The following is a 24,246-nucleotide window of genomic DNA, read 5'->3' as shown; positions in this document are numbered from 1 at the left end:
ATCAAGAGTTGGTTGCTTAACTGACAGAGCTACCCAGGCTCCTCAGAATATGTTTTATTTCTATTCGGTTTTCCAAATCAAGAAGTTGGACCAAAAAATAATTATTTAATATCTGAAATTCATTCCAGCATAACTGGCAACTGTTCTGATTTGAAGAAATGACAGAGGTAAAATTTTAAAGAATGCATTTTTTTCAGAAAAGATGTTAAAAATCTTGGAATCCTCTATTCTCTTCCACAAAATCTTATTTATAGTTTATAGTTTAACTATAAATTATATTATTGGCATTACATTAGCACTTTTTTTTTGGCAACAAACCGAATACCAACACCTTTCTCTATTTTTGACAAATCTGAGGATATGTTTCCTAATTCTATTCCTGTAAAGAAACTTAAATTATGTTCATATACTAAATTTTGCCTACTAAGAAGATAGTATACAATGTGTTTTCCTCTCTGATGACACCATCTTCTCTAATCACTGCCATAAATTACAGTATGGTACATTAATTATCTCTGTTTCATCTGCTCTACTTTGTATTTCCATTTCTGGAATACCACAGCACTGCTAAATTCACAATATATCTACACAAACTTTTTTTTTAAGTTTGTTTTTTTATTTTAGTAATTTCTACACCCCAACACAGGGCTTGAACTCACAACCCTAAGATCAAAAGTCATATGTTCTTCCGACTGAGCCAGCCAAGTGCTCCTACATAAGCTATTAAAGCTTACATCATCTAAGTATGAGACTTCATTCCATTTTTTAAAAATTTTATTTGAGAGAGAGCGAGGGAGAGAGAGCAAAGGAAAGGGGCAGACTGAGAGTGGGAGAACGTTAAGCAGTCTCCATGCCCAGTGTGGAGTCTGACACAGGGCTCCAACTCACAGCCCTAGGATCACGAAGTTGATTTAAAATCAAGAGTTGGATACTCAACTCACTGAGCACGCAGACGCTCCTGCATTCTTTTTTTTTTTTTTTTTAATTTATTTTGAAATAGAGAGAGAGCAACAGCAGTGGAGGGGCAGAGAGAGAGGGAGAGAGAAAAAATTCCAAGCAGGCTCCACACTGTCAGTGCTGAGCCAGCCGCAGGACTCAAACTCACAAATTGTAAGATCATGACCTGAGCTGAAACCAAGAGTCAGATGTTTAACAGACTGATCCACTCAGGCACCCCAAGAATTCAAATTCTTTAAAAAAATGTATTAAATGTCTTTTTTAATTAACTATAAGCAAAATATTAAATTATTCTAGATTCCTGGATATTTTCTTCCCAAAACTCTTAGAAGTGGTGACCCAGCATGTTTGACTTCCTGTACATGTGTCTGCTTGCTTGCTCACTTGTTTACCTATTGATGATGTGGCATGCTTACCTTCAGTATTATTTTAAATTATTAGAACAGAGGTTTTTCCAGGAAGTTGACTCTATAGTGGGAGGGTCAATTTCTTATAGGCATTTAGAAAAATAAATTTTCATAGAAGAAAAATACATTGATTAAACCAGTTGTAATCTAATCACATAGGATTTGTCTCTTGAATACTTTTTTTTTTTAAATTTTAATGATTTATTTATTTCTGAGAGAGAGAGAGACAGGCAGCATGAGCAGGGGAGGGTCAGAGAGAGAGGGAGATACAGCATCTGAAGCAGGCTCCAGGCTCTGAGCTTTCAGCACAGAGCCCGATGCGGGGCTCGAACCCACAAACCGTGAGATCATGACCTGAGCTCAAGTCAGACGCTTAACCGACTGAGCCACCCAGGCGCCCCTGTCTCTTGAATACTTTTGACATGCAACTACTTCAAACTTGATGTGAGTTCTTCCAAATCCATAGGGCTTAAACCATGATTTCTCATGGTCTTCAATATCTGACACCTGCTTTTCCCTTAAACAGGATTCATATATGACTTTTATTCAATCAAAGATATGACTCCTAATTATGTCTTTCCCCACCACCCCACGTACCATCTCTAAGAACTTGGTCCTGATGTTGCCACTGTTCAGCACTCTTTCCACTCTCCAATTCTCCATCTTGATCCTGCTGGTAATTCAACTTTACTTCCTCAAAGATTCTTTTTCTCACTTCCAGTTTAGGTCAGAGTCCCTTGCCATACATGAGAAGGCTCAGAGTATTTTTTTTTTTTTAATTTCTCACAGTTTATAATTAATATTTGTGTGGTTATTTGCTGCCTCCCACATTCTATGAGAGATGGTTTCTGGTTTCTGCATTAGCTTATCATTTTATTGTCAGAGACTAATAATTAGTAGAAACTCAGTATTTGTTGAATGAATGAATGAATGAAGTCCAAGCTCAAATCCCATCCTCCCCCAAAAGACATTCGTAACCTCTTCAGCCACAGTGGTAAAATCCCTCTCTCAAATTTGAGGCACTTATTGATGATACCACTCATTTTCCCCATGAAATCATAGATTCATAAAGTTCTATAGGAATTTAGAGGTAGGAATCTTTATATAATAAATAATGTAATTCATTGAAATAAAAATTTTGCTTTTATTTTTGTGAATACCCTCATTACTGATGGGGCGTTAATTTCTGAAGTATTTTGAACAATCTTTGGATTATTCGTATATGTAGAGATTTTTCTCATTAGCACAAATCTACATTCTTGTGATTTTCAAAACAAATTTGGTTCCTAGGCATTAACAAACGAGCCCATTCGTTCTTCTAAAGATGGTCCTTCCGATAGTCAAAGATTGCCCTCTTGCACAATCAAAACACAGCTCCTCCTTCAATTATTGCTATTATGCTGTGGTTTTCATCCTCTCTCATCATCCTGATTTATTCTCCTATGAATTTATTCTAGTTTGTCAATGTCCTTCTTAAAATAAAGTTACTTTTGTTACCAGTAATTTTATTTTTTTTAAAGTATGCTATTCAAATGTCATGAGATAGTATAAGACTAAATTTCTATAAATTTAGAGGTTCCTTTTTCTAAGAATAAATTTGTGACAAATCTTTATGTCTTTAAGTTCAAAAATTTGAAAAGTTAATTTTAACTAAGTAATAGATATTTTTTTCCTGGAAGCTGTCAAATGGTTGTTGGAAGATTGCTTAGATCACATAATTAATTCTATTCCTTATAGCTTAAAATTATTTGACTTGCTCTGACCACTTACTAGTTGAATTTCAAAAGGATTTAAACAAATAAGTAACAAAATACTGTGCTTGTTTTGGTGTGAGGAAAAAGTTTAGTCCTGTGGCTATTATTTGCTAAGGAACCAAACCCAATGTTTAATAATAATAATCATCTCTTTCTTGGGCTCAACAAAATGTTTTGATGTGGTTGGTACCAGCCTCTGATGAGGGTTATTAGCCTTCATTTAAAAAACAATCATTAGTTGGAGTTGGCATTAGAAACGTTACTAAATTGCTGATAATATCCATCATTACCAGATAAAAATTTTCATTTTCAGTCTTTTACGTATGGTTTATCATCCATGCCAAGAATATTATAAGAAACTGTAAAGATGCTCAATAGTTAAGTCTCAAAAGAAGGCAATAAATGCTACCAAAGAAAAAGTAGCAAATAAAATAGAATGGTATAGAGATAAATCAGAAGAGGTAAGGAGGGCTTGAGCTCCTCTACTTCTGAAATGGTTTTACTATCTGGCAGATAGTTATGATCATTAAATGTTTGCTAAATGAATAAAAATGTTCAGGCAGTAGGGATAATTCTACAGTGGGGACAACATATTATAAGGAAGGTGGTTGGCTTAACCAGAGTATCTAGTAACTTATTTTCAATTTCAACTTTTACTATATATTCAATTTCATTATTTTTGAAAACTCAGTATGAGTTCAACATAGCAGTATAGTCATTAAGAATACTCAAATACTTTTAACATTGTGTAATTCAATCTAGTATAATCTAAATTTATATATTGTAAATTTCCTTCCTTCCTTCCTCCCTTCCTCCCTCTCTCTCTTTCTCTTTCTTTTGAAAAATTCACTTGGGCTATTTATATAACAGTATTTTAAAGTAGTCCATAAATGAACTATTGGCCCTGGATAGAGACAGCCATAACAACATGTTTGTCAAGCAACAAAATGAGCAAAAGAACCTTTGCAACGCACCTGATTGTTCAAAAATAGCATGTTTTTTTTTTTTTTTTTTAAGAATTTAAGAAACTCAAATTCTCAAATTTCTTTAAGGACTTTGTTGCTACCTTTCCTACAAAAACTACCAGATTACTTCTTTACCTCTACTTTGAGGAAGTTTTGCTGTACAGTATTGATTGAATCTTACAGGTACTTTTTTATCTGAACAGTGTATCCTAAATACTGTAATCCCTTCATTGCTTGCACATTTGAATCTATTCCATCCCTGGATTACAGTATATTCTTTACATAAACTTTCTTTTTTTTTTTAATTTTTAATTTTTTTAATTTATTTCTAGGAGAGAGAGAGAGAGACAGCGTGAGCAGGGGAGGGTCAGAGAGAGAGGGAGTCACAGACTGAAACAGGCTCCAGGCTCCGAGCTGGCAGTCAGCACAGAGCCCGACGCGGGGCTCGAACCCACGAACCGCGAGGTCATGACCCAAGCGAAAGTCGGACGCTTAACCGACTAAGCCACCCAGGCTCCCCTATATTCTTTACATAAACTTTCAAGAGAAAAGGCATTCATGGTACATTTTTATGTTAGCTATCTGTCTATATAAGATATATAGATATATCCTATAAGCAATGATTGAAGTTTGGAAAATATTATCACACTTGCAATTTTCATTGCAAAAGCACACACTAATGTGAAATTATTTTTGGAAGATCTGTCATAAGCCAAATAAGTACGTGAGGCAACCCAGGACAACTTCTTAAAATTTTCTTCAAAACGTAGGTAGGTGTCTATGTTCTGGGTCCAGTTTGTTACCAATGAAAGCCTAGAAACAGCTAGTAAGCCTACTCTGCTTTATTTATTATGATAGGAACAGGCATCATAGACATCATATTAACTGAGGTGAGCACTGTAACTTCCAAACTCATTTTAGGTTAAATACAAAAACTCTACACTAAAGTAAAGCTGTTTTGATTTGAGATAAACCTACAATAAGTTTGAAAATGTCCATTGTTTTACTATTTTCACAAGCAATTATTCAGAGCCCATTATCTGCTGTGCTCTGTTTTAGGCACTGGAGTACAAAAATGAATACAGTATAAAATTCTTGCCCTGAGGGAGCTCACATTTTAGTGAGGGTGTTGGGTTTTTTTTTTCTCTTTTGCAGGTATTTAATAGATGGTTTTCATATGCAGTTACGGAAATAGTGTGTTACAGGATTCAAAGAAAAAAAAGAAGCATTAGTTGCAGACTTTAGAAGTGGGTTTGTCATGCATGTATTATGAATTGGTTGTTGAATTAAATTAGTGGTTCAGAAGTATCTATTTAAATCCATATTGTTGACATTACAGTGAGAGCATTGAAACTTGTCAGCAGATGATTAAGTTTTATGGTTGATGTCCACACTTTTGTAGCTTGGGAACAATATCAGGTTTCTGGGAAAGACATCCTTCCTCTCTCCCCACCCTCCCTCTATCATTAAATCAGGGTCTCAGCCTGTTGGTGTTAGTTATGTTCTCTAAATAAAGGTGTATCAAAATCATTCTTTTTTATTTTCCACTTTATATGAGAAGAGTTACTTCAGTTTTTTTTTTTTCTTTCCTCCTGGGACAGGAAGTGTTTAGATTGTTGGTTTATTATATATTCCACGAGGGAAAATCTGCACTTCCTTGGCTACTTTTTCCATTCCCAAGACCACCAGTTAGTGGTATTACTTCTGGGTGAATGGAACACCCTTCACAAGCAGCTGGAGGAGGTGTCCATGTTCCTAGATTACTGGCTTTCCACTGACTAGTCTTTTAGTAAAGCTACACTGTTCCCACGGAAATTAACAACCATTCAACCCGGACAGGCTTGAAATCTTAAGGCCAAAGTTGGGGGGTGGGGATTGGATCGTTATGGGCTGGGTTACTGTTTGAGGAGGGCAGGAGGGAGTTTGTGAATGGATAGAGGGTCAAAATGGGACTTTATTAAACGACTCATTAAAACTGCAAGAAAAATGAACCTCCTCTGGTCCCAAAGGATTAAAAAAAAAAAAAAAAGCTTCAAAACCCAACTTCAAACAAAATTTAGGAAACGTAGGAGGCATAAATTCCATCTGGGTGCTTGCAAGACCACCTCCCCTGTCGCCTCAAGTCAGAAACTGGGCATAGGTGTGAGAATTTTGCACCAGCAGCTTCCGAAACTATTTTTCAACGCGAAATGGAGCGCCCCAAGAACTTCAGGGTGGAAAGCAAGTCATGCAGCCGAACGTTCTCTTTCTGCTGCTAACCTTTCCGCCTTTCCCACCCCGCCACTCCCCCTTCGCCGCAGCCTCCAGCCAGGGGGCGTTTGTTTACGTGACGTCAGCCGTAGTAAGCAGTCCCCGCCCCCGTTTCCCTCTGGCCGCCTCGTTTCCCGCGCCGCGGCGCTTCTCCCCTTAAAAGGACAATAGAGGCCCCGGGAGCGCGCGCGGCCGCCGGGCCTTCTCCCCTCCCAGCCCTCGACGCGCGCGCGCCCGTATGCAAATAAGTTCGATTCAGGAGAATTTTGTACCGGGAGACGCGCGTGCGCAGAGGGAAAGCGGAATCTACACCTTCCCGGCCAGCGGTAGCAACTGCAGAACTGCGGGAGACAATCTTTCTAGACAAGGCAGTTGAGGAGGAGGGAGCGATTGGAAGGGGGGGCTGGCTCGGCGTGCACTCCAGACCTCGGGAACGTTATTGTGCGTGAAACGGCTGCTTTTGGAAGGTGAGTGACTCTAACCATTACTCTGGTGCAAAACTGTCTCACGAGGCTTTGATTTCAGAGTGTTTTTTTCTGTTTTCTCTTTTCACCTCCCCCACCTCCCCCCCGGCCCTTCCACACACACGCACACATACACACGCACGCACAGGAAGTTTTGTCTTGGAGATGGCATTACTGGGAGCAGTGTTCTCGTGATCTTCGGACTCCGGGTTCTTTTGTATACACACGTTTCGTTTGCCTTTTCTAATTGGGGAGGGTACTGGAGGCAAACCGAAAGTCTCGGGGTGGGGGAAGTGAGCGGTGGCTGCAAACGCCTGAGGAGTCGCCGGAGTTGAGGGATCCACGTTGAAGGTGACAATGACTTTTCTCAGCCGTAGTGTTCTCTGGCGAAAAGGAGCCGGGTGGCTGGAAGGCCCGAGAGGGAAACGACTTGCTGGCAGTCGTGGAGGGGCCCTGGGCCGGTGCATCCGCGTGGGCGCGCGCCCCGGGAGTGGTCGGGTGCCGCGGTCGAACCTCGTGGTTTAGTTTCGTTGCAGCGCCCCCCACCCCCCACCCCCCCGCCGCGCGTGTTCGAGAAGGGTGGACAATGAGCGCCGCCCGCTCGGAAACTTCAGTTGCCGTCTACTTGCGAGCTGGCGGGCGTGAGGGGGTTTAAATCGGCCTTTTGGGTCAGCGCCGGGGTGGCCGGAGTGCACGCGGCGCGGCGTTGTTTGCCGAACTCCGGAGGGATGCGGCGGCTGCGACAATGAGCAACACGCGGCCGCTCCGGAGCAGCCCGGCTCCCAAACGCCCTCCCCCCCCCACTCTTCCCCCCCCCCCCCGCCCCGGACCGCGCCCAGGCAGCGCTGGGGGCCGATGGGTCTGTGGAGCCTCAAGTTTTGTTCGCAATTTAGTCACCTGTAGCGTAGATGTGGGCGCCACGGTGAGGGCTTTCTGAGGCGACCGTGTGCGGCTTAAGATGGCCAGTCGGAGCCAAGTTGACTTGGGGATGGAGGCGGCGGCGTTGTGTGCGCCGCAGGAGTGAGCGAACTCCGGAGGGCACTGCCTTTTTGTGCTCGGCATGACAGACCACGTGCTTGGGGCTGCGACCCTGGTGTTCGCCGGAGGTCCGTGTGAGTGTCCGGCCCCGGGCCGGCGGCGGGGTGCGGGCGCTGTCGGGGCCGGCCGGCAGGACAATGTGATTCGCTGATGATGGCGTCTTGCCAGTTTAAAAAGCAGAGTGAAAGTCGCCAACTCTCCGCCGGTGCGGGGCGGGCGATCGGGCGTTTCTCAGCGAGGACGCTGCAAAACTTTGATTAAATGGGCCTGCTGCTGAGGGGACGGCGGGGGAGGACAGGCTCCAGACGCTCGGGGGGCGCGGGGTCTGGACCCGTCCCCGGGGTGATCGTCAAGGGTCTCGCCTCTGAGAAACAATCCGACAGCCCCGATGCTGCACGTAGGCAGCGCCCGGCTGGACAGAAAACAAAGAGCTGCATGTGCCCGTGCGGGCCCCGCCGGCGCTCGGGGCGGCCCCCGGGCGGAGGGCCGTGCGGGCCGGGCCCCCCGAACTTCGCGCGAGTTTCGAGAGAGGCTTTTGTCCCTCGGCCCCTCGCGGGGAAACTTTGGCGGCGCCGCTCGCGTGAGGTGCCGTGCTGGTGCGCGGCGAGGCGGCGTGCTCCGCGCTCCGGGCGGGCGGGCGGGCGGGCGGAGGCGGCGGTCCCGGGGCCCCCGCGCTGCGGCACGGGCGTCGAGGGCCACGACGGCCGAGGCCCCGGGAGAGCGTGGCCCCGACTTCCTGGCCCGGTAGCCGTGGTCCGGAGTCTGTCTCTGGGAGGTCTGCGGATTCGCCTTTGAAGTCGAACTGTTGCCATGTTTGAATTACGTCAGGGCAAAGCCATGAGGAGGAACAAGCCCCGGCAGCGCGGCGTGCGGGAGGCGCGGCCTGCGGGAGGCGCCGGGCGGGCGCGGGGGCCCGTTGTTCCGGCGCAGGTGAGGGAGGCGGCGGCGAGGGGCCGCGGGGCACCTCCTGCCGCCCTCGCCGGGGCGAGCGGCCCTCCGCGGGAACTTTCTTCCCGACCCAAGTTGTTCTATTTACCAACAAACCCCCCGGGGAGCGTTTCTATTTGCTGCCGCGGTGCCTCTCTCGGCCGTCACCGCATGCCCGAGGGGGAAGCGCGTGGGGGGGGGGGCGAGGGCCGCGGGGAGGATCGGGGAGGCATTTTGCTGCTTTCGTGGAAGCCGGCGCCTGCGGCGAGCACCCCCAAAACCCCCGCAGCCGAGCCGTGGCTCGCGCTTTCAGGGGACCCGGCCCCCACGACACCCGAAAAAAAGGACACCGTGGGGAAGTTTCGGGGCTCCCCGTTGTGTCCTACAAAGGGAAGTGAGGACTGTGGCTGAATTGTGCGTGCCGCTGTTTTCTTTGTGTGTTTACGTGTGGGAGGGGGATCCGGGAGGGTCGAGGTTTGTTTTGGTTGCGGGTGGGGTTGGTTTATTGGGGTGGCAGGGCGGTGCAGAGTTTGTTCTGGTAACGAGACCTAGTAGATTTCTTTGTTGTTATTTTCTCCCGTCTAACCTTGGGTAACTACAGACAACTGCGAAGACAAGGAATTAGTGATTAGAGCAACACGGATCCTGTGTGAGGCAGTTTTACCCCAGCAATACTCCTGCCCCCACGCCTCAGGTTGTCCTGAGCAAGATTAAAAAAAAAAAAACAAAAACTTTTTTCTTCCTTTTGATGTAATTAACTAAAATGTGAATTTGACCTTGTCATTTAAAGTCCACTGAAAGCACCTGTTTTTGAACTGGAGTTTGCAAGACTTGAAAAGCCTTTTAATAATGTATGTCGCAAAACCGAACACGTTTTTGTAGTTTCTCAAGCTAAATTCAATTAAAGTCTGGGAGTTTGTTTCTGTAGGAGTTGGAGAAAAGCCTCAGGGCATTTAAAATATTTATATAATGATTTGGGAAAGGGGGAAATCGCCCCCTTGGTCCTAAAGGTATGCCTGGCTCAATGTTTGGTGACTGTTCACTGCGTTCTTACGATGACCTTGAAGAAGCTAGCACGTTGAGAATTGGGCCTTTCTTGGAGATTTTATACGGGGGTTGGGGAGGGAGCCGCCCCGGGGGGATGGCGGAGTAAAAGGCTAGCTGTCCCTGCTAGCTTCTTCTTCCTAGTTCCTGTGAACTGGGGTTGACCTTCTGGTTACCCCTCTTAAATTTTCTTTTCAAGCCAACCTTTTTTTTTTTTTTTTTTTTTTTGGTATGTGGCCCCAGGCATAGCTCAAAAATTATGCTGGTTTGACACATGGATGCTTCTTTGGTATTTGGGGTTTGCCTGCAGTCTAGACATCTGATAAGCAGCACCATATCTGCTGCTTCTTTCCTGCTTTCTCCTGCATTTGGTTCGTGTTTAAGGGTTAGAATCTAAAAGTGGTCATAACCAAAAAATAATATCCTTAGATGCCACACCCAGACCAAAAGTCTGTACAGATTGTACTTTTCATTGTTTTGTTATTAAATAGACCTGTTTCTCCCAAGTTTTGGTTGACCAAAGTACAAGTGCTTAACGGTAACCTTTAATACTATAGTAACAGTACATCTCTGAAGTGGATAGAAAGAATGTGTCAAGAAAATGAAAAACTTTGTTGCTTTCCCTTTGGGTAGTTATTTCTCTGTATGATTATTTAAAATACATAAGAGATGTTTTGTAAGTACACTAAGATTCTTTGTTTTTCTTAGTATTTTATACCTGGGATGCAACTAGAATTTCAATATCGTGGGAAATTTCAAATACAGTAGAGCTTAATAGTTTTTGTTTTAATATCACATGATATGTGCAACAGAGATTTGGTTTATCAAGGTGAATGAGTTGAGAATGGGAAAGACCAACAGACAAGGGCTACTGTTTTCCTTTCTGCATTACTTTTTGCAGGAGTTCCGGAGATGAAAAGTTCAATAGGTAGTGTATTCAAGAACCTTGGTGGGCCTCAAGACTGCAGTAGCTCAGTTTTCTTAACTGTGGAACCTGGATGGTCAGTTTTTTCTCAGAGTTGTAACAAGGCCCTAGAAAACGCTGGCTCATGGGGCTCAGACTCCAGCAGATTTATGTCAGAAAAGCAACTTGATAATGATTTTCCATGTAAACTCAGTTTTTCATTGGTGAAAGCTTAAGCTTAATTTGAAATCTAAACCAACTTCATAAGCTGTTATGAGGACAAGTTAATTTACCATGCCAACACATAGTAGGTTGCTTCAAAAATAATGATTTTTTTTTTCTTCCTTACTGGTGCTGGGAATATAATTGGCTGAGAAAGAAGGGAACACATTCGTTAAGGTACTAGGTTAGTTCGGAAGCCTTGGGTTAAAATGCCTAGGCTTCAAGGCTGTGCTCATGTTAAATAAGTCATTTTGTGGTCCTGTTTTCTCATCTGCAAAATAGCAATAATAATACCTACTTCATAAGGTGGTAAATAATTAAGCAAGTAATGTGCTTGGTAAATACTGGCTGTTCTCTCAACTTTGGGAATAGATATTTTACAGGAGACAAAACTGAGGCCTTGGCCCAGTAACATTGCTGGAGGAAATATTCAGTAAATGTTGAGTGGAAAGAATGAGTATCTTTGGCCCTCTTCCCCACCTTCAGAAACTGGTTCTGGGAAGACATTATTCTGATTCAACCATTTTACAACAAAAACTGTTGTGGAGATCAAGAAGATGCCATTTTCTGTTTTCCTGATTTTCTTGCTCACAAGAGACCTGGATTTCCCATTCTTAATTTTGACTCTGGGAGGGTATAAATTGAAAATATTTCATTGTCTTTGGGCTCTTCAGTTTCTCTTTTAATTGAGTATGTAGCTAAGATTTTCTGTATTATGGAAATGATCTGGAAATGCATCTAGTCCGAGAGAAGGCAGTTTGTTTTCAAGGGAGGTTTTCTTTTAGCACCAGAAGTACAAAAGTTGCATTTAATCTAAAATAGTGTATTTCTAGCTTTGTATTGAGTTGTTTCCACCTATTATAAATTTGATTTGTCTTAATGTTATTTTAATTTGGTTCATGTTAATGTATGGTGAGTTTAAATAGCTCTCATTTCGAGATTCATTTTGTCCCTAATCTTTTCCTTCCCACATGCCTGCTTCAAATAAGCAATAAGTATTTTTCTACTAATTGTTATGAAAGCATTGAGTTATTTATTATTAATCTTCTCTAATTAAAGTAATTCACTTGGTTTACATTTCCTGTAAAGCTTTGAACCTCCCAAGTTTTTTTCCTACAAAAGTCTCTAGACTAATTGTTAAAGAAAAATGACTCCTTTAAAAATACCAGTTTTTAAATACATCTCTTTATTGTGGACACCATTTTCCATTCTGTGCCTTTAAATATACCATTCAGATCTGCTTTGCCTATCCCACTCTTCAGGTATTAACAAATTCTGCCAGTATCTGTATACCACGTACAGTCAGCACCTGGTTGTAATATAAGACTTAGTTCCTGCCCTGCAACAGTTTACCATTGAGTAGAGGAGATAATATAGCAAACAAGTATGTAGAAGTCCTGTGTTAGGTTCTATAATATAGATATAGACAGATTTTCTTAAAAATTCTTAATTTCCTGAGTTAAGGGGATAGGGGAGAAACCATCTCAGACAGATAACAACCTGAGTAGAGATGTGGCTAGTTAATAAAGTTTGTTTGACACTCCTGGAATATCAGGATTCTAAGTTCAGAGCAGCTGGTAGGCAGGGCCAGATCCTGAAAATCAGCTTTGCATTTCTTGCCAAGAAGTTTAGGTATTATCCTGAAGCCCATGTTGATACTTTGGAAGAGATGATTGAGCTTTCGGAGGGTACCCCTTGTTTGAAGTTTCTGAGGAAGTCAGTTATGAGCTTCCAGCACCGTGATGAAGGACAAATAGGCGGCAGCGACAGAAGGGACATGGACCAGAGAAGTGAAGGAAGAAGCAGAATCTTTAAGGACTTCATAATGGACATGTTGAGGGTCATGCAGAAGATGAGAAGGGAGAGAGCCCAGTTGACTTTCAGGTTTTTTGTGTGACTGTATACATGATAACCAAGATTGGGTGAACACTGGAGGAACATGTTTGGAAGAGAAGATTATGTAATTAATTTAGAGTGTTTAAAGGTTAGGACTTGCCAGTCCTTGTGTTGGTGCTTTACAGATACTATTCAAAAGAGTTGGGATTTATCCTTAGTTTATAGATGAGGAAATTGAAGGGTTAGACAGCTTAAGGAGATTGTCTGAGGTTTGGGTTAGATTAGGTATGTCTGACTATACCCCCTTTCTTAACATTTTTCTCAAGTTTGGAAAAGAGCTTCCCAGAAAGAATATGGCCCAATTTCATGATGTTAAAATCTCCCTGAAAAGACCTAAGTTTCTCTTTTCCTGCAAACCTGGGCTTAAAAGAAAGCCTTTAGAAATCAGGATTCTACCCTCAGTTTAATTTGCTGGAAATATCCTAGGATAGATAAGAGTTTATATATATATATATATATTTTAACGTTTGTTTGTTTATTTTGAGAGAGTGTTTTGAGTTTGGAAGGGACAGAGAGAGGGAGAGAGGGAGACAGAATCCCATGCAGGCCCCTTGCTGTCAGTGAAGATCCCATGAACTGTGAAATCATCACCTGAGCCGAAATCAAAAGTTGGACACCTAACTGACTAAGCCGCCCAGGTGCCCTGAGTTGATAATATCTATTATTTGTAAGTCCTATAAGTTAAAGGAAATCAGTGGTATTCAGACACTGGTATTTTCATACTCTTGGTTCACGGCATCCCTGGAAAGTAGAAGTGAGATTTTACCCTAATATTGCAGCGGGGCAAATAAAATTAGAAGTGACTTCCTTGTCAGTTGTAACGACAAAAGCAGAATTAGACTCCAGCTTGACTCATTATAGTGCCTTTTTCACCAGACTCAACAGTAGTCACATTTCTTAACTGATAATCTTCTCTTAGATGATTAAGCAAATAAAAACTATCCCCAACCTTTACAGTTTCTTCATCCGCTGGAATCACTCTTAATCTCGAATTGGCATACCCAGTGTTTGCTCACACTATCAAAATGGGAGGACCTAGTATTTTTTTTACAGTGTTTGAAACTCAGAGACCTGGATTTGTGATTTTTATTTTTAACCTATGCTATTTCAGTTGAAGACTTTGAGTTTGACCTCTTTCTTGTAGAATGAGTTCTAGGTTCTTCTGCTAAGTGTGGATTTCATAGGCAGCCATAATAAATACTTTACCATATAATTGCTCGGAGATCTGGTGCATTTTTGGAGAAGCCATTGGCAAACAGGTGGGGTCCACCACCCTTTTCAGTGTACCTCCAGGCAAGTTAAAATTTGTCCCTTTAAAGTGAGTAAAGTAAATTCAGAACTTTTGATCCTGGGATGTGGACCGGTATCTGGAAGCAGGTAAGAGGAAATGATCATGTTCAATTGCTCCATGACTTTCCTTAAATGTTGATGACACAGATCCATTGTTAGGGCACATTGCAACCGAGTGGCCTAGCAGCAGGAGAACACAAAACATACTTAGTCCTATTTGACTCTTTATATGACGTGTTGCTCCAGTTACACTTGTTAGTGTTTATTGGATCCTGTACTCAACGGGTGATTAAAGATAGCATACCACTAACTAAAAATGGTGTTGTGGGTGGCATTCACAATTACAGCAACTAAAGGCTGCTCATAATTTTGATCACAGGTGGTTTTTCATGTTTGTATCTCTTCCTTTCCCATCATCTTGTCATTTATAGTTTAGCTCTAGGGGCGCCTGGGTGGCTCGGTTGGTTGGGTGCCCGACTTCAAATCTCACGGTTCGTGAGTTCAGGCCCCGCATCGGCCTCTGTGCTGACAGCTCAGATCCTGGAGCCTGCTTTGGATTCTGTGTCTCCCTCTCTCTGCCCCTCCCCTGCTCATGTTCTGTCTCTCTTTCTCTTAAAAATAAATAAACATTAAAAAAAAAGTAGAGCTCTAAAGAAATGCCATCTCCTTCACTTCAAAGTTGTCTTTGGTTGCTTGGTTCCTTTTGTCTTTGTTCACTGCTGCTTCCTTCCCACTTTACAAATCTTTTGCTTGTCTCTTTGCAGTTTCCTTCCCATTCTACTCTATGTCTCTTCTGTACTCTCTGCTGTGTTTCCCACTGTGTATCTCTCCATCTGTATGTCTTTGAGGAAGTTTGTTTAAGCTCTCTGAGCTCTTTCAGCTACTACCTCTTTTATTAAGTCAAGGTGTGCGATGATAAAGTAAGTTTTGGGGGCGTGGTGCTAGAAAGGAGTAAAGTGAAAGTAATCTTCATTCTTGCTTCCCTCCAGGCAACTACTAGTTATTTGTTTTAAAAAACCTATTTTGAAAAGCCAGTTTATATATTTAAGTTCCCATTTTAAAAATCCACTAGGGGATTGTACTGTATAGCTGTTACTCAACTTGCTTACTATTACAGACAAGGTATCTTGGATAGTTTCCACACTGCACACGTTACATATCTATTGAATTCTTTTTATTTTTAATTGTTTAAAATGTTTATTTTTGAGAGAGAGAGCACGCGCACGAGTGCGATCACAAGTCGGGGAGGGAGAAAGAGAGAGGAAGAGCCTAGTGTGGGGCTTGAACTCACAAACTGCAAGATGACCTGAGCTGAAGTTGAACTGAGCCACCCAGGTGCCCCTCTTAGATTCTTTTTAAGAGCTGAAATGGTATTCTGTAGTATAAATACGTAATAATTTAACCAGTCTTAGAATCCATTGACATATGTGGTGCTTTGGTGGCTCAGTCGGTTGAGTGTCCGACTTTGGCTTAGGTCACGATTTCGTGGTTCGAGCCCCACGTCGGGCTTTGTGTTGACAGCTAGCTTGGAGCCTGGAGCCTGCTTTGGACTCTGTCTCTCCCTCTCTCGTTGACCCTCCCCTGCTCGTGCTGTCTTTCTCTTTCTCTCTCATTCTCAGAAATAAATAAAACAGGGGTGCCTGGGTGGCTTAGTCGGTTAAGCGTCCGACTTTCGCTTAGGTCATGATCTCACGGTATGTGGGTTCAAGCCCCGCGTCGGGCTGTGTGCTGACTGCCAGCTCAGAGCCTGGAGCCTGTTTCAGTCTGTGAATCCCTCTCTCTCTGACCCTCCCCTGCTCATGCTGTCTCTCTCTCTCTCCTAGAAATAAATAAAACATTAAAAAAAATTTAAAAAGAAATAAATAAAACATTAAAAAAAATTTAAAAAGAAATAAATAAAACATTAAAAAAAAAGAATCCATTGACATTTAGGATGCTTCTGATATCTTGTGTATGTTTTTTTTTTAAAGGTCTGTGTCAGTGTTTTGGTGTGTGTGTGTTTATTTTTGTTGGTTTTTGTTTTGTGTTTTTAAGAAAAAGTGATAATTAGAAGCTGTAGGATTTTGGTCTACTGAAAACAAACACTTCATGAATACTTTCTGGGAAATTGCATTGTTATGTTTATCAGAATTTCAGTTCCCAAAGTGTATAGAGAAGTTGTAACATTAACTATAAAGTTGATTTTTCACCAGTGGCATATTTATTTCTCTCTTAGTTTTTCTCTGTCCATTCCATGCAGTGGCATTTTGAGTTTTGAAAGGTATTTTTGAAAATAAGAAAACTGTTCTATCCTGAAAGGAAGCTAAAAGTGAAATTGGGGAAGTTACTATATTTAGGAGGAACAATCGGTGTCCTTCAACCTGTACGAAAACGGTGAGCCTATTAGATGTTGTATTTATCATAATAAAACAAATCTGTTTTCCTAGATATTAAATTATCAACCATGAAAGATTTGAAAGATAAGATAATACTCTGCAGAAGTAAATTCTTCATCTCCCTGTCTCCAATTCCATATTTAAAAGGGTACTAAAACCTTTAAAATTTGCTTTTTACTATTCTTCATACAGTTTCCTTTTTAAAAAATTTTTTATTTAAGTAATCTCTACACCCAGCATGGGGCTTGAACTCCCGACCCTATGATCAAGAGTTGTACACTCTTCTGACTGAGCCAGCCAGGTGCCCCTCATGGTACTGTTTCCTGATGAAGAATTTAGAATTGTTACAAGATCATCTTTAAACTTAGAATTAGTTATCACAAAAGTTTTCTTAAATATCATACCTTCAGTATTAGCTATTGCTGTGAAGGTCCCTTTTCTTTCCCATTTATATTATATTGCATTTAGTAAACTTACCTTATGTATGTTGGATTAAGTGTAAAATATATCATCCCTGCTCTCTGGTTTCATAATCTCATTAGACTAGATTAGAATTGGTCCTTTTGATGGACTACTGGCTGGCTCAGTAAATGGTAAGAGCATGAGTTCAAGCTCCCATGTAGGGCCTACAGATTATACATAAATAGAGACTAGAACTGCTTTTTTTTTTTTAAGAGTTCCCCCACACTTGTTTTTTTTAAAAAAAATTTCTTTAATGTTTTATTTATTTCTGAGAGAGAGGGAGAGTGTGAGCAGGGGAGGGTCAGAAAGAGAGGGAGACACAGAATCCGAAGCAGGCTCCGGGCTCTGAGCTAGCTGTCAGCAGAGCCTGACACGGGGCTCGAACCCATGAACCACGAGATCATGACCTGAGCCGAAGTCGGACGCTTAACCGACTGAGCCACCCTGGCGTCCCCACTTTCCTTCTTTTAACGCTAAGGTTGCATTCCCCATCCTTTCATTAATTTGATCATTAGATTTACATGAAATGTTCAGCGTTGAAGTGGAAAAACCCCAACATATTATTCAGATGTTTAGAATTAATTATTCTATTTTCAAAAATTCACTTTTTCTTGTCTGTGTTATGCCCATACAGTTCCAGTTATTTCTCTTCTAGTTTTGGCTGACTGAACTATTTAAATCTTTTTAACTTTGGAAGATTGAGTTAATTTGGACAGAACAGTAATTTTAGCTGGATGATTTGTGTTTGTTGCAGTTTTTTTTTTTTTTTTTTTTTTTTAAATATTGAGAGAGTGTGTGTGCGCATGAGCAGGAGAGGGGCAGAAAGAGAGAATCCAAAGCAGGCTCTGCACTGTCAGCACAGAGCCCCATGATGTGGGACTTAAACCCACAAACCATGAGATCATGATCTGAGCCGAAATCAGGAGTCGAATGCTTACCTGACTGAGCCACCCAGGCACTCCTGACTGTTAATAGTTTTCTTTTTTAATTTATTTCTGAAAAAGAGAGAGATTGACAGTGTGAGCAGGGAAGGGTCAGAGAGAGGGGGAGACACAGAATCCGAAACAGCCTCCAGGCTCTGAGCTAGCTGTCAGCACAGAGCCTGACGTGGGGCTCAAACCCACAAACCGCGAGATCATGCCCTGAGCTGAAGTTGGACTCCCAACCAACTGAGCCACCCAGGCCCCCCTGTTAATAGTTTTCTAAAAATTTGTGACTGTTTGGCTGATAGCAGCCAAAGAAATAATGTTAATGGAAGTGCCTTGTAAAACATGAAATGCTGTATAAGCAACTTTTTGAAAAAACAAATTAGAAAAATTTTTAAATGTTTTATTTATTTCTGAGAGAGACAGCGTGAACATGGGAGGGTCAGAGAGAAGGGAGTCACAGAATCTGAAGCAGGCTCCAGGCTCTGAGCTGGCTGTCCATACAGAGCCCCCCGTGGGCTCAAACCCACGAACCGTGAGATCATGACCTGAGCTGAAGTCTGACGCTTAACTGACTGAGCCTCCCAGGCGCCCTAAAAAACAACTTTTTAAAAGCGTTGAATCAATACATTTATTGAGTACCCACTAAGTGACTGGCATTTTTCTAGATGCTGTGGTTGCAAAGATATGTAAAGTCAGGAGAATTCCTAACCTAGTCTATTTTCATTCTTTTTTTTTTTTTTAAGGTTATTCATTAATTTTGAGAGAAACAGACAGCATGAGTAGGAGAGGGACAGAGAGAGAGGGTAGAATCCCAAGCAGGCTCTGAACTATCAGTACAGAGCCTGATTTGGGGCTCGAACTCATGAACCCATGAGATCATGACCTGAGTTGAAACCAAGAGTCAAGACACCTAGCTGAACTACCCAGGTGCCCTAGTCTGTTTTCTTTTCTTTTCACTTTTGTTTTTAAAGATTTATTTTTGTTTCTAATATAACTTATTGACAAATTGGCTTACATACAGCACCCTCATCCCAACAAGTGCCCTCCTCAGTGCCCATCACCCATTTTCTCCTCTCCCCCAGCCTCCCATCCATCCTCTGTTCTCTGTATTTAAGAGTCTCTTGTGGTTTGCCTGCCTCCCTCTCTGTTTATAATTATTTTTTTCCCCTTCTCTGTCCCCATGGACTTATGTTAAGTGTCTCAAGATCCACATATGAGTGAAAACTTAGATCTGTCCTCTGACTGACTTATTTCACTCCTCATAATACCTTCCGTTTCCATCCATGTTGCTGCAAATGGCATGATTTCATTCTTTCTCATTGCCAAGTAGTATTCCGTTGTATATGTAAACCACATTTTTTTTTTTTTATCCATTCATCAGTTGCTGGACATTTAGGCTCTTTCTGTAATTTGTCTATTGTTGAAAGTGCTCCTACAAACATTGTGGGGGGATACATGTGCCCCTTTGCATCACCACTCCTGTATTCTTTGGGTAAATTCCTAGTAGTGCTATTGCTGGGTCGTAGGGTAGTTCTATTTTAATTTTTTGAGGAATCTCCACACTGGTTTCCAGAGCAGCTGCAGCAGTTTGCATTCCCAACAACAGTACAAGAGGGTTCCCACTTCTCCACATCATCCTTGCTGGCTAAAGATTTTTCTTTAATGTTTGTTTATTTTTGAGAGAGACAGACTGAGAGTGAGTAGGGGAGGGGCAGAGAGAGGGAGACACAGAATCTGAAGCAGGCTCCAGGCTCTGAGCTGTCAGCACAGAGCCCAGTGTGGGGCTCAAACCCATGAACTGTGAGATCATGACCTGAGCCAAAGTTGGCCGCTCAACCAACTGAGCCACCCAGGCGCCCTGGTCTTTTTTTTTTTTTACTGTTTGTTTAATTTTTTGAGACACACATACACACACACAATCACACACACACACACACACAATCTGAAATAGGCTCCAGGCTGAAGTGTCAGCCCAGAGCCCTATGTGGGGCTTGAACTCACAAACCGTGAGATCATGACCTGAGCTGAAGTTAGACCCTTAACCGACTGAGCCACCCAGGCGTCTCTATTTTCATTTTTAAAAACAAGCTTATTGAGAGATCATTTACATAATGTAAAACTCACTTTTAATGTGTACAGTTCAGTGGTTTATAGTATATTTATGGAGTTTTACATCCATCACCATTATCTAATTTTAGAAGACAAATGGCAGTTTTTAATAATAATTTTATGTCTTTACTGATTTTTGGCTCTATCTCAAAGCTTAATTTTCTTCTGTTTTCCCCACATGCGTAAGAGCGAGATTGTATGTGTCCACTCTCTTCTGTAATTATCAGTTAGGAAGCAGATGGTAATAGCCTCCTTTTATTAAAACTGTGCTGATTTATGTGACGCCTGTGAGAATAGATGCAAAAGTCACAAATAACAGTTTACAGCGTCATTTGAACGAGTAAATTGTTCTGGAGGAATCATTTAATATTGCACATATGTGGGACTAGGAAAGAAGTATTCTGAAGAACCATCAGGTTTGTTGAAATAACAGAAATCCCAAGTTTAAAATCAAGTTGTGTCATGCCTATCTACCACCTTCCCAATATAAAAAGTAAGTTGGGGGCTGCCTGGGTGGCTCATTTGGTTAAGTGTCTGATTATTGGTTTTGGCTCAGATCATGATCTCACAGTTCGGGAGTTGGAGCCCCACATCAGGCTCTTCTGACAGCGCCGAGCCTGTTTGGGATTCTCATTCTTCCTCTCTCTCTACCCCTCCCTGCTCATGCTCGCTGTCTTTCAAAAATAAACATTGAAGGGGCGCTTGGGTGGCTCAGTCGGTTAAGCGTCCAACTTTGGCTCAGGTCATGATCTCACAGTTCGTGGGTTTGAGCCCCGCGTCGTGCTCTGTGCTGACAGCTAGCTTAGAGCCTGGAGCCTGTTTCAGATTCTGTGTCTCCCTCTCTTTCTGACCCTCCCTTGCTCACGCTGCCCCTCTTTCTCTCAGAAATAACTAAAACATTAAAATTTCTTTAAACATTAAAAAATAATAAAAATCAGTTGGTTTCAGAGTCATTTTTGTGTTCTTAGTTTTCCTCTGGAGATTAGGTAGGTTTTGTTTTTTGTTTTTTGCTTTTTTTGTTTTTTTGTTTTTTTTGTTTTTAACATGTGGGTCTGTAGATCTGTGAAAATATTTTCATTAGTCTCTGGGCTCCACAAAGCTCAAAATGGTTAAACACTAACCACTGCTTAACTGGGTTGCTGTAAACAAAGCCCAAAATAAAACCCTTGTGTATTTGCTGCAGATTCCCAGGTGCCTCTCAAGTGCAGGAATAAGTTCAGAAAAGGTTTAATACGTTTATTAGGTAATCATCTATTAAAAGGTTCATATGCTACTTGTGTGTTGCATCAGGGCAAGTGCTTTGCACCTTACTGCATTTAGCACTGCTTGGAAGAGCATGGACCCTAGGATTTAGACCATTTTTGGATGTTTAAGCTGAATTTTATTAGGATGAGCATAAAGTCACAGAGCTGCATAAAGGATTATCAGAAGAAATCAGGCTCTTTTATTTTCCCTGATATCTAAAGGTGAATATTACTCAATCTGAAGAATGGGCTGTCTTGCGGGGACTGTTGGGTAAGTTTTGTGAAGATCCCTACCTTCATACATATTGAAGGGGCGCCTGGGTGGCTCAATTGGTTAAGCGTCGCCTCAGCTCATGATCACATGGTTTGGGAGTTTGAGCCCTGCGCACAGAAGTGCGTAGATGGTGTGCAGCCAACTTGCGATTCTTGCTCTCCCTCCTTCTCTACCCTTTTCCTTCCCCCAAAATAAATAAACTAAAAAAATAAATAATAAATAAAAAGAAAGTATTAAAGTAAATTAAAAAACCATAATGAAGACTTGATTCACAATAGTGCTTATAAAAAGGAAAGCCTCAGTATTTAACTATAATCCTAGCCTTTCTTTTTTTTTAAAGGGAAAAAAAACTTTCCTTTTTTTTAAATGAATGTTTTTTATTTCTCTCTGAGAGAGACAGCATGAGCGGGGGTCAGGGAGAGAGGGAGACACAGAATCCAAAACAGGCTCCAGGCTCTGAGCTAGCTGTCAGCACAGAGCCCAGCACGGGGCTCAAACCCACGAACCGTGAGATCATGACCTGAGCCAAAGTCGGACACTTAACGACTGAGCCACGCAGGCCCCCCAACCCTAGCATTTCTTAGGGTTACGATTAACCCTAGTGTAATAACTGGTACAGACTGGTTTCATGGTCAAATCTAGCCTCAGTGAAAGTATTTCCTACCCAAATGCTGTGGGGGGGGGGGGTTTAATACTGTACGGTTTTGATGGCATCTTTTATTTGTGGAGAGGATAGGCGATTGTGAGGGGAGAGATAGGAATCTATCTGTTATAATAGAATTTGGTCTGTGTATTAATGGAATGAACTGGCCTTTCTTGCTGTACTTCCTTTGCCTTTGTTGAGGAGGGAGGCTGAAGTTTCCTAGAGTCATTGATGAAGCTGGCGACTGTAAGAGGAAGTGTGGACTTTTGACCTTCTTGATGGTAATGGATTTAGGGGAGTTTGGGGAGCCCCCACGTTAGTGTGAGGACTGGAAAGAGTTATGGAATATTTTGGCCTCAACCGGAATATACAAATTGAAGCAATAACTTCTACTTTCCAAACACTTCCATTTTTAAAAAATTTGTATTATCCTGTCACTTGTCATTTTTTCCCGAAGCAACATATAACCATTTTCATTTATCATTTGAGTTTGTTTGTTTGTTTGAAAAAAAAAAACTGTCTCATTTCACAGACTTTCCCACACCTTTTCCTATTATATAGAGTATCTTCGTTATTTTTTTTCCTCCCCCCCCCGCAAAAAAATCAAGTTCCTGAGCACTCCATTGAGCAAAAATAATCAACTAAGAATATTTTATTGTTTTAACAGTTACTAAATTGAAGAAACTGTTGGTTTACACTTAATTTTTGAAATGCATCAGTGGTCTTCTGCCCCGCCCATCTCCCTCTTTGCCCGCTTCTCAACAAAAACATTAAAGCACACTTGATAAACAATAGCCCTTGTTTAAAATGAAAGCTTCAGTGTTTAGCTAATTGTTTGCTAAGAAAATATTTTCTTAAAAACAAATCAAAAGTCCTTGTCTGTATTTCAAAATCCCTCCATCTCAGAAACACACACAGCCTGGATATTAGATTATTTCTCTAAGTTGCTTTCATAAATAACTTTCTCTGGTATACTAACTAGAATTGAGGTAGAAAGGGATCAGACAAGAGATCACCCAGAAACATACTAAAGTTTTTGTTTGTGTATTTCTAAAAACTAAAAGTTTTTATTTCAGTATATTTCTAAAAGAACTTTAGAAGGACAGTGTTCTGTGGCTATAACTCCTAAAACTATAGGCACCAATCTAATTGGTATTAATAACTTTTTCTTATTGATGCAGTATGTGATGGTTTTATGATGACTTGTAGTTGGACCCTTACATACACTTGTCCATTGGAGCTTAGTTTCTATATTCACTGTTTTTTTTTTTTATTCCTTCTCTTAGTCCAGATGTTCTGGTGAAAATCACCCTTGTATATATATATTTTTTTTTAATGGTTTTTTTTTTTTTTATTTTTGAGAGTGGGGTACAGAGGATTCAGAGTGGGCTCTGCACTGACAAGATGGAGCCCGATGCGGGGCTTGAACTCAAAACCATGAGATCATGACCTGAGGCGAAGTTGGATGCTCAACCAACTGAACCATCTAGGTGCCCCTGGTTTGGTTATTCTAAATTTCTTATAAGAAATTTACTGCCAGCTACTGTGTAGCTCTAGAGCTGTTTCTTCCTTCCTTGCATGATGTTGAGGTTTTTTTTTTTGTTTTTTTTTTTTGATTGTGATAATCAACAGTTCATCTCACCCACATGTCTTGGATATCTCTGCGTCTCACTAGTACTGCTCAGGCACAGGGCTTCATAGAACAGCTCCAAAAACCTCTGTAACAATGGGACAGACCAATGGTCAGGAAGTATGAGCTCGTTTTTAGTCCATTATTATGATTTTGTAAACTTATTATTCTTAAATCCTGACCCTGGATTTTTGTGAATTTTACATCCTCCTTTCAGTCAACTTGCCAGCATAATTAGAACTTCTCATTTATCACAGAAGAAATCCCCTCTAAACTTCCCATAGGGCAAAGTATTGTGGGCTGATGACTATCGAGCTACTTGTGTGCTTGTATCATAGTGGTCATGGTAAATGCTCAAAACTTCCCCAGCGGGGAATCACTTCAACGTGTAGGTGCAGAATAGAAAGGGGGTATCGTACCTTACATTTTAGTGTTTTTTTTTGTTTTTTTTTTTTTTTTTTT

The 24,246-nt window shown here is 41.5% G+C and overlaps 1 protein-coding gene across 3 annotated transcripts in view; it reads left to right on the top strand.

Moving 5' to 3' along the window:
• Positions 1–6,549: 6,549 nt before the first annotated feature.
• The window catches only part of LOC120242160 (SIN3-HDAC complex-associated factor), a 33,418-nt gene continuing 15,721 nt past the window's right edge, over positions 6,550–24,246 (top strand). Inside the window, exon 1 of one of the 3 annotated variants that reach the window (XM_039247697.1) lies at positions 6,550–6,800. Coding sequence is in view for 1 of the 3 variants with exons in the window: in XM_039247696.1 (XP_039103627.1) it covers positions 7,858–7,903 (46 nt within the window). In the remaining 2 variants the exon portion in view is untranslated. Of the gene's footprint in view, positions 6,801–7,040; positions 7,149–7,746; positions 7,904–24,246 lie in introns of those variants that run through there. The other 2 variants (XM_039247699.1, XM_039247696.1) reach the window with 2 other exon arrangements.

The sequence above is a fragment of the Hyaena hyaena genome, unplaced genomic scaffold (assembly GCF_003009895.1).
Source record: "Hyaena hyaena isolate Hyena2069 unplaced genomic scaffold, ASM300989v1 scaffold_303, whole genome shotgun sequence".
Taxonomy (NCBI): Eukaryota; Metazoa; Chordata; class Mammalia; order Carnivora; family Hyaenidae; genus Hyaena; species Hyaena hyaena.
This window is presented reverse-complemented; position numbering and strand designations above follow the sequence as displayed.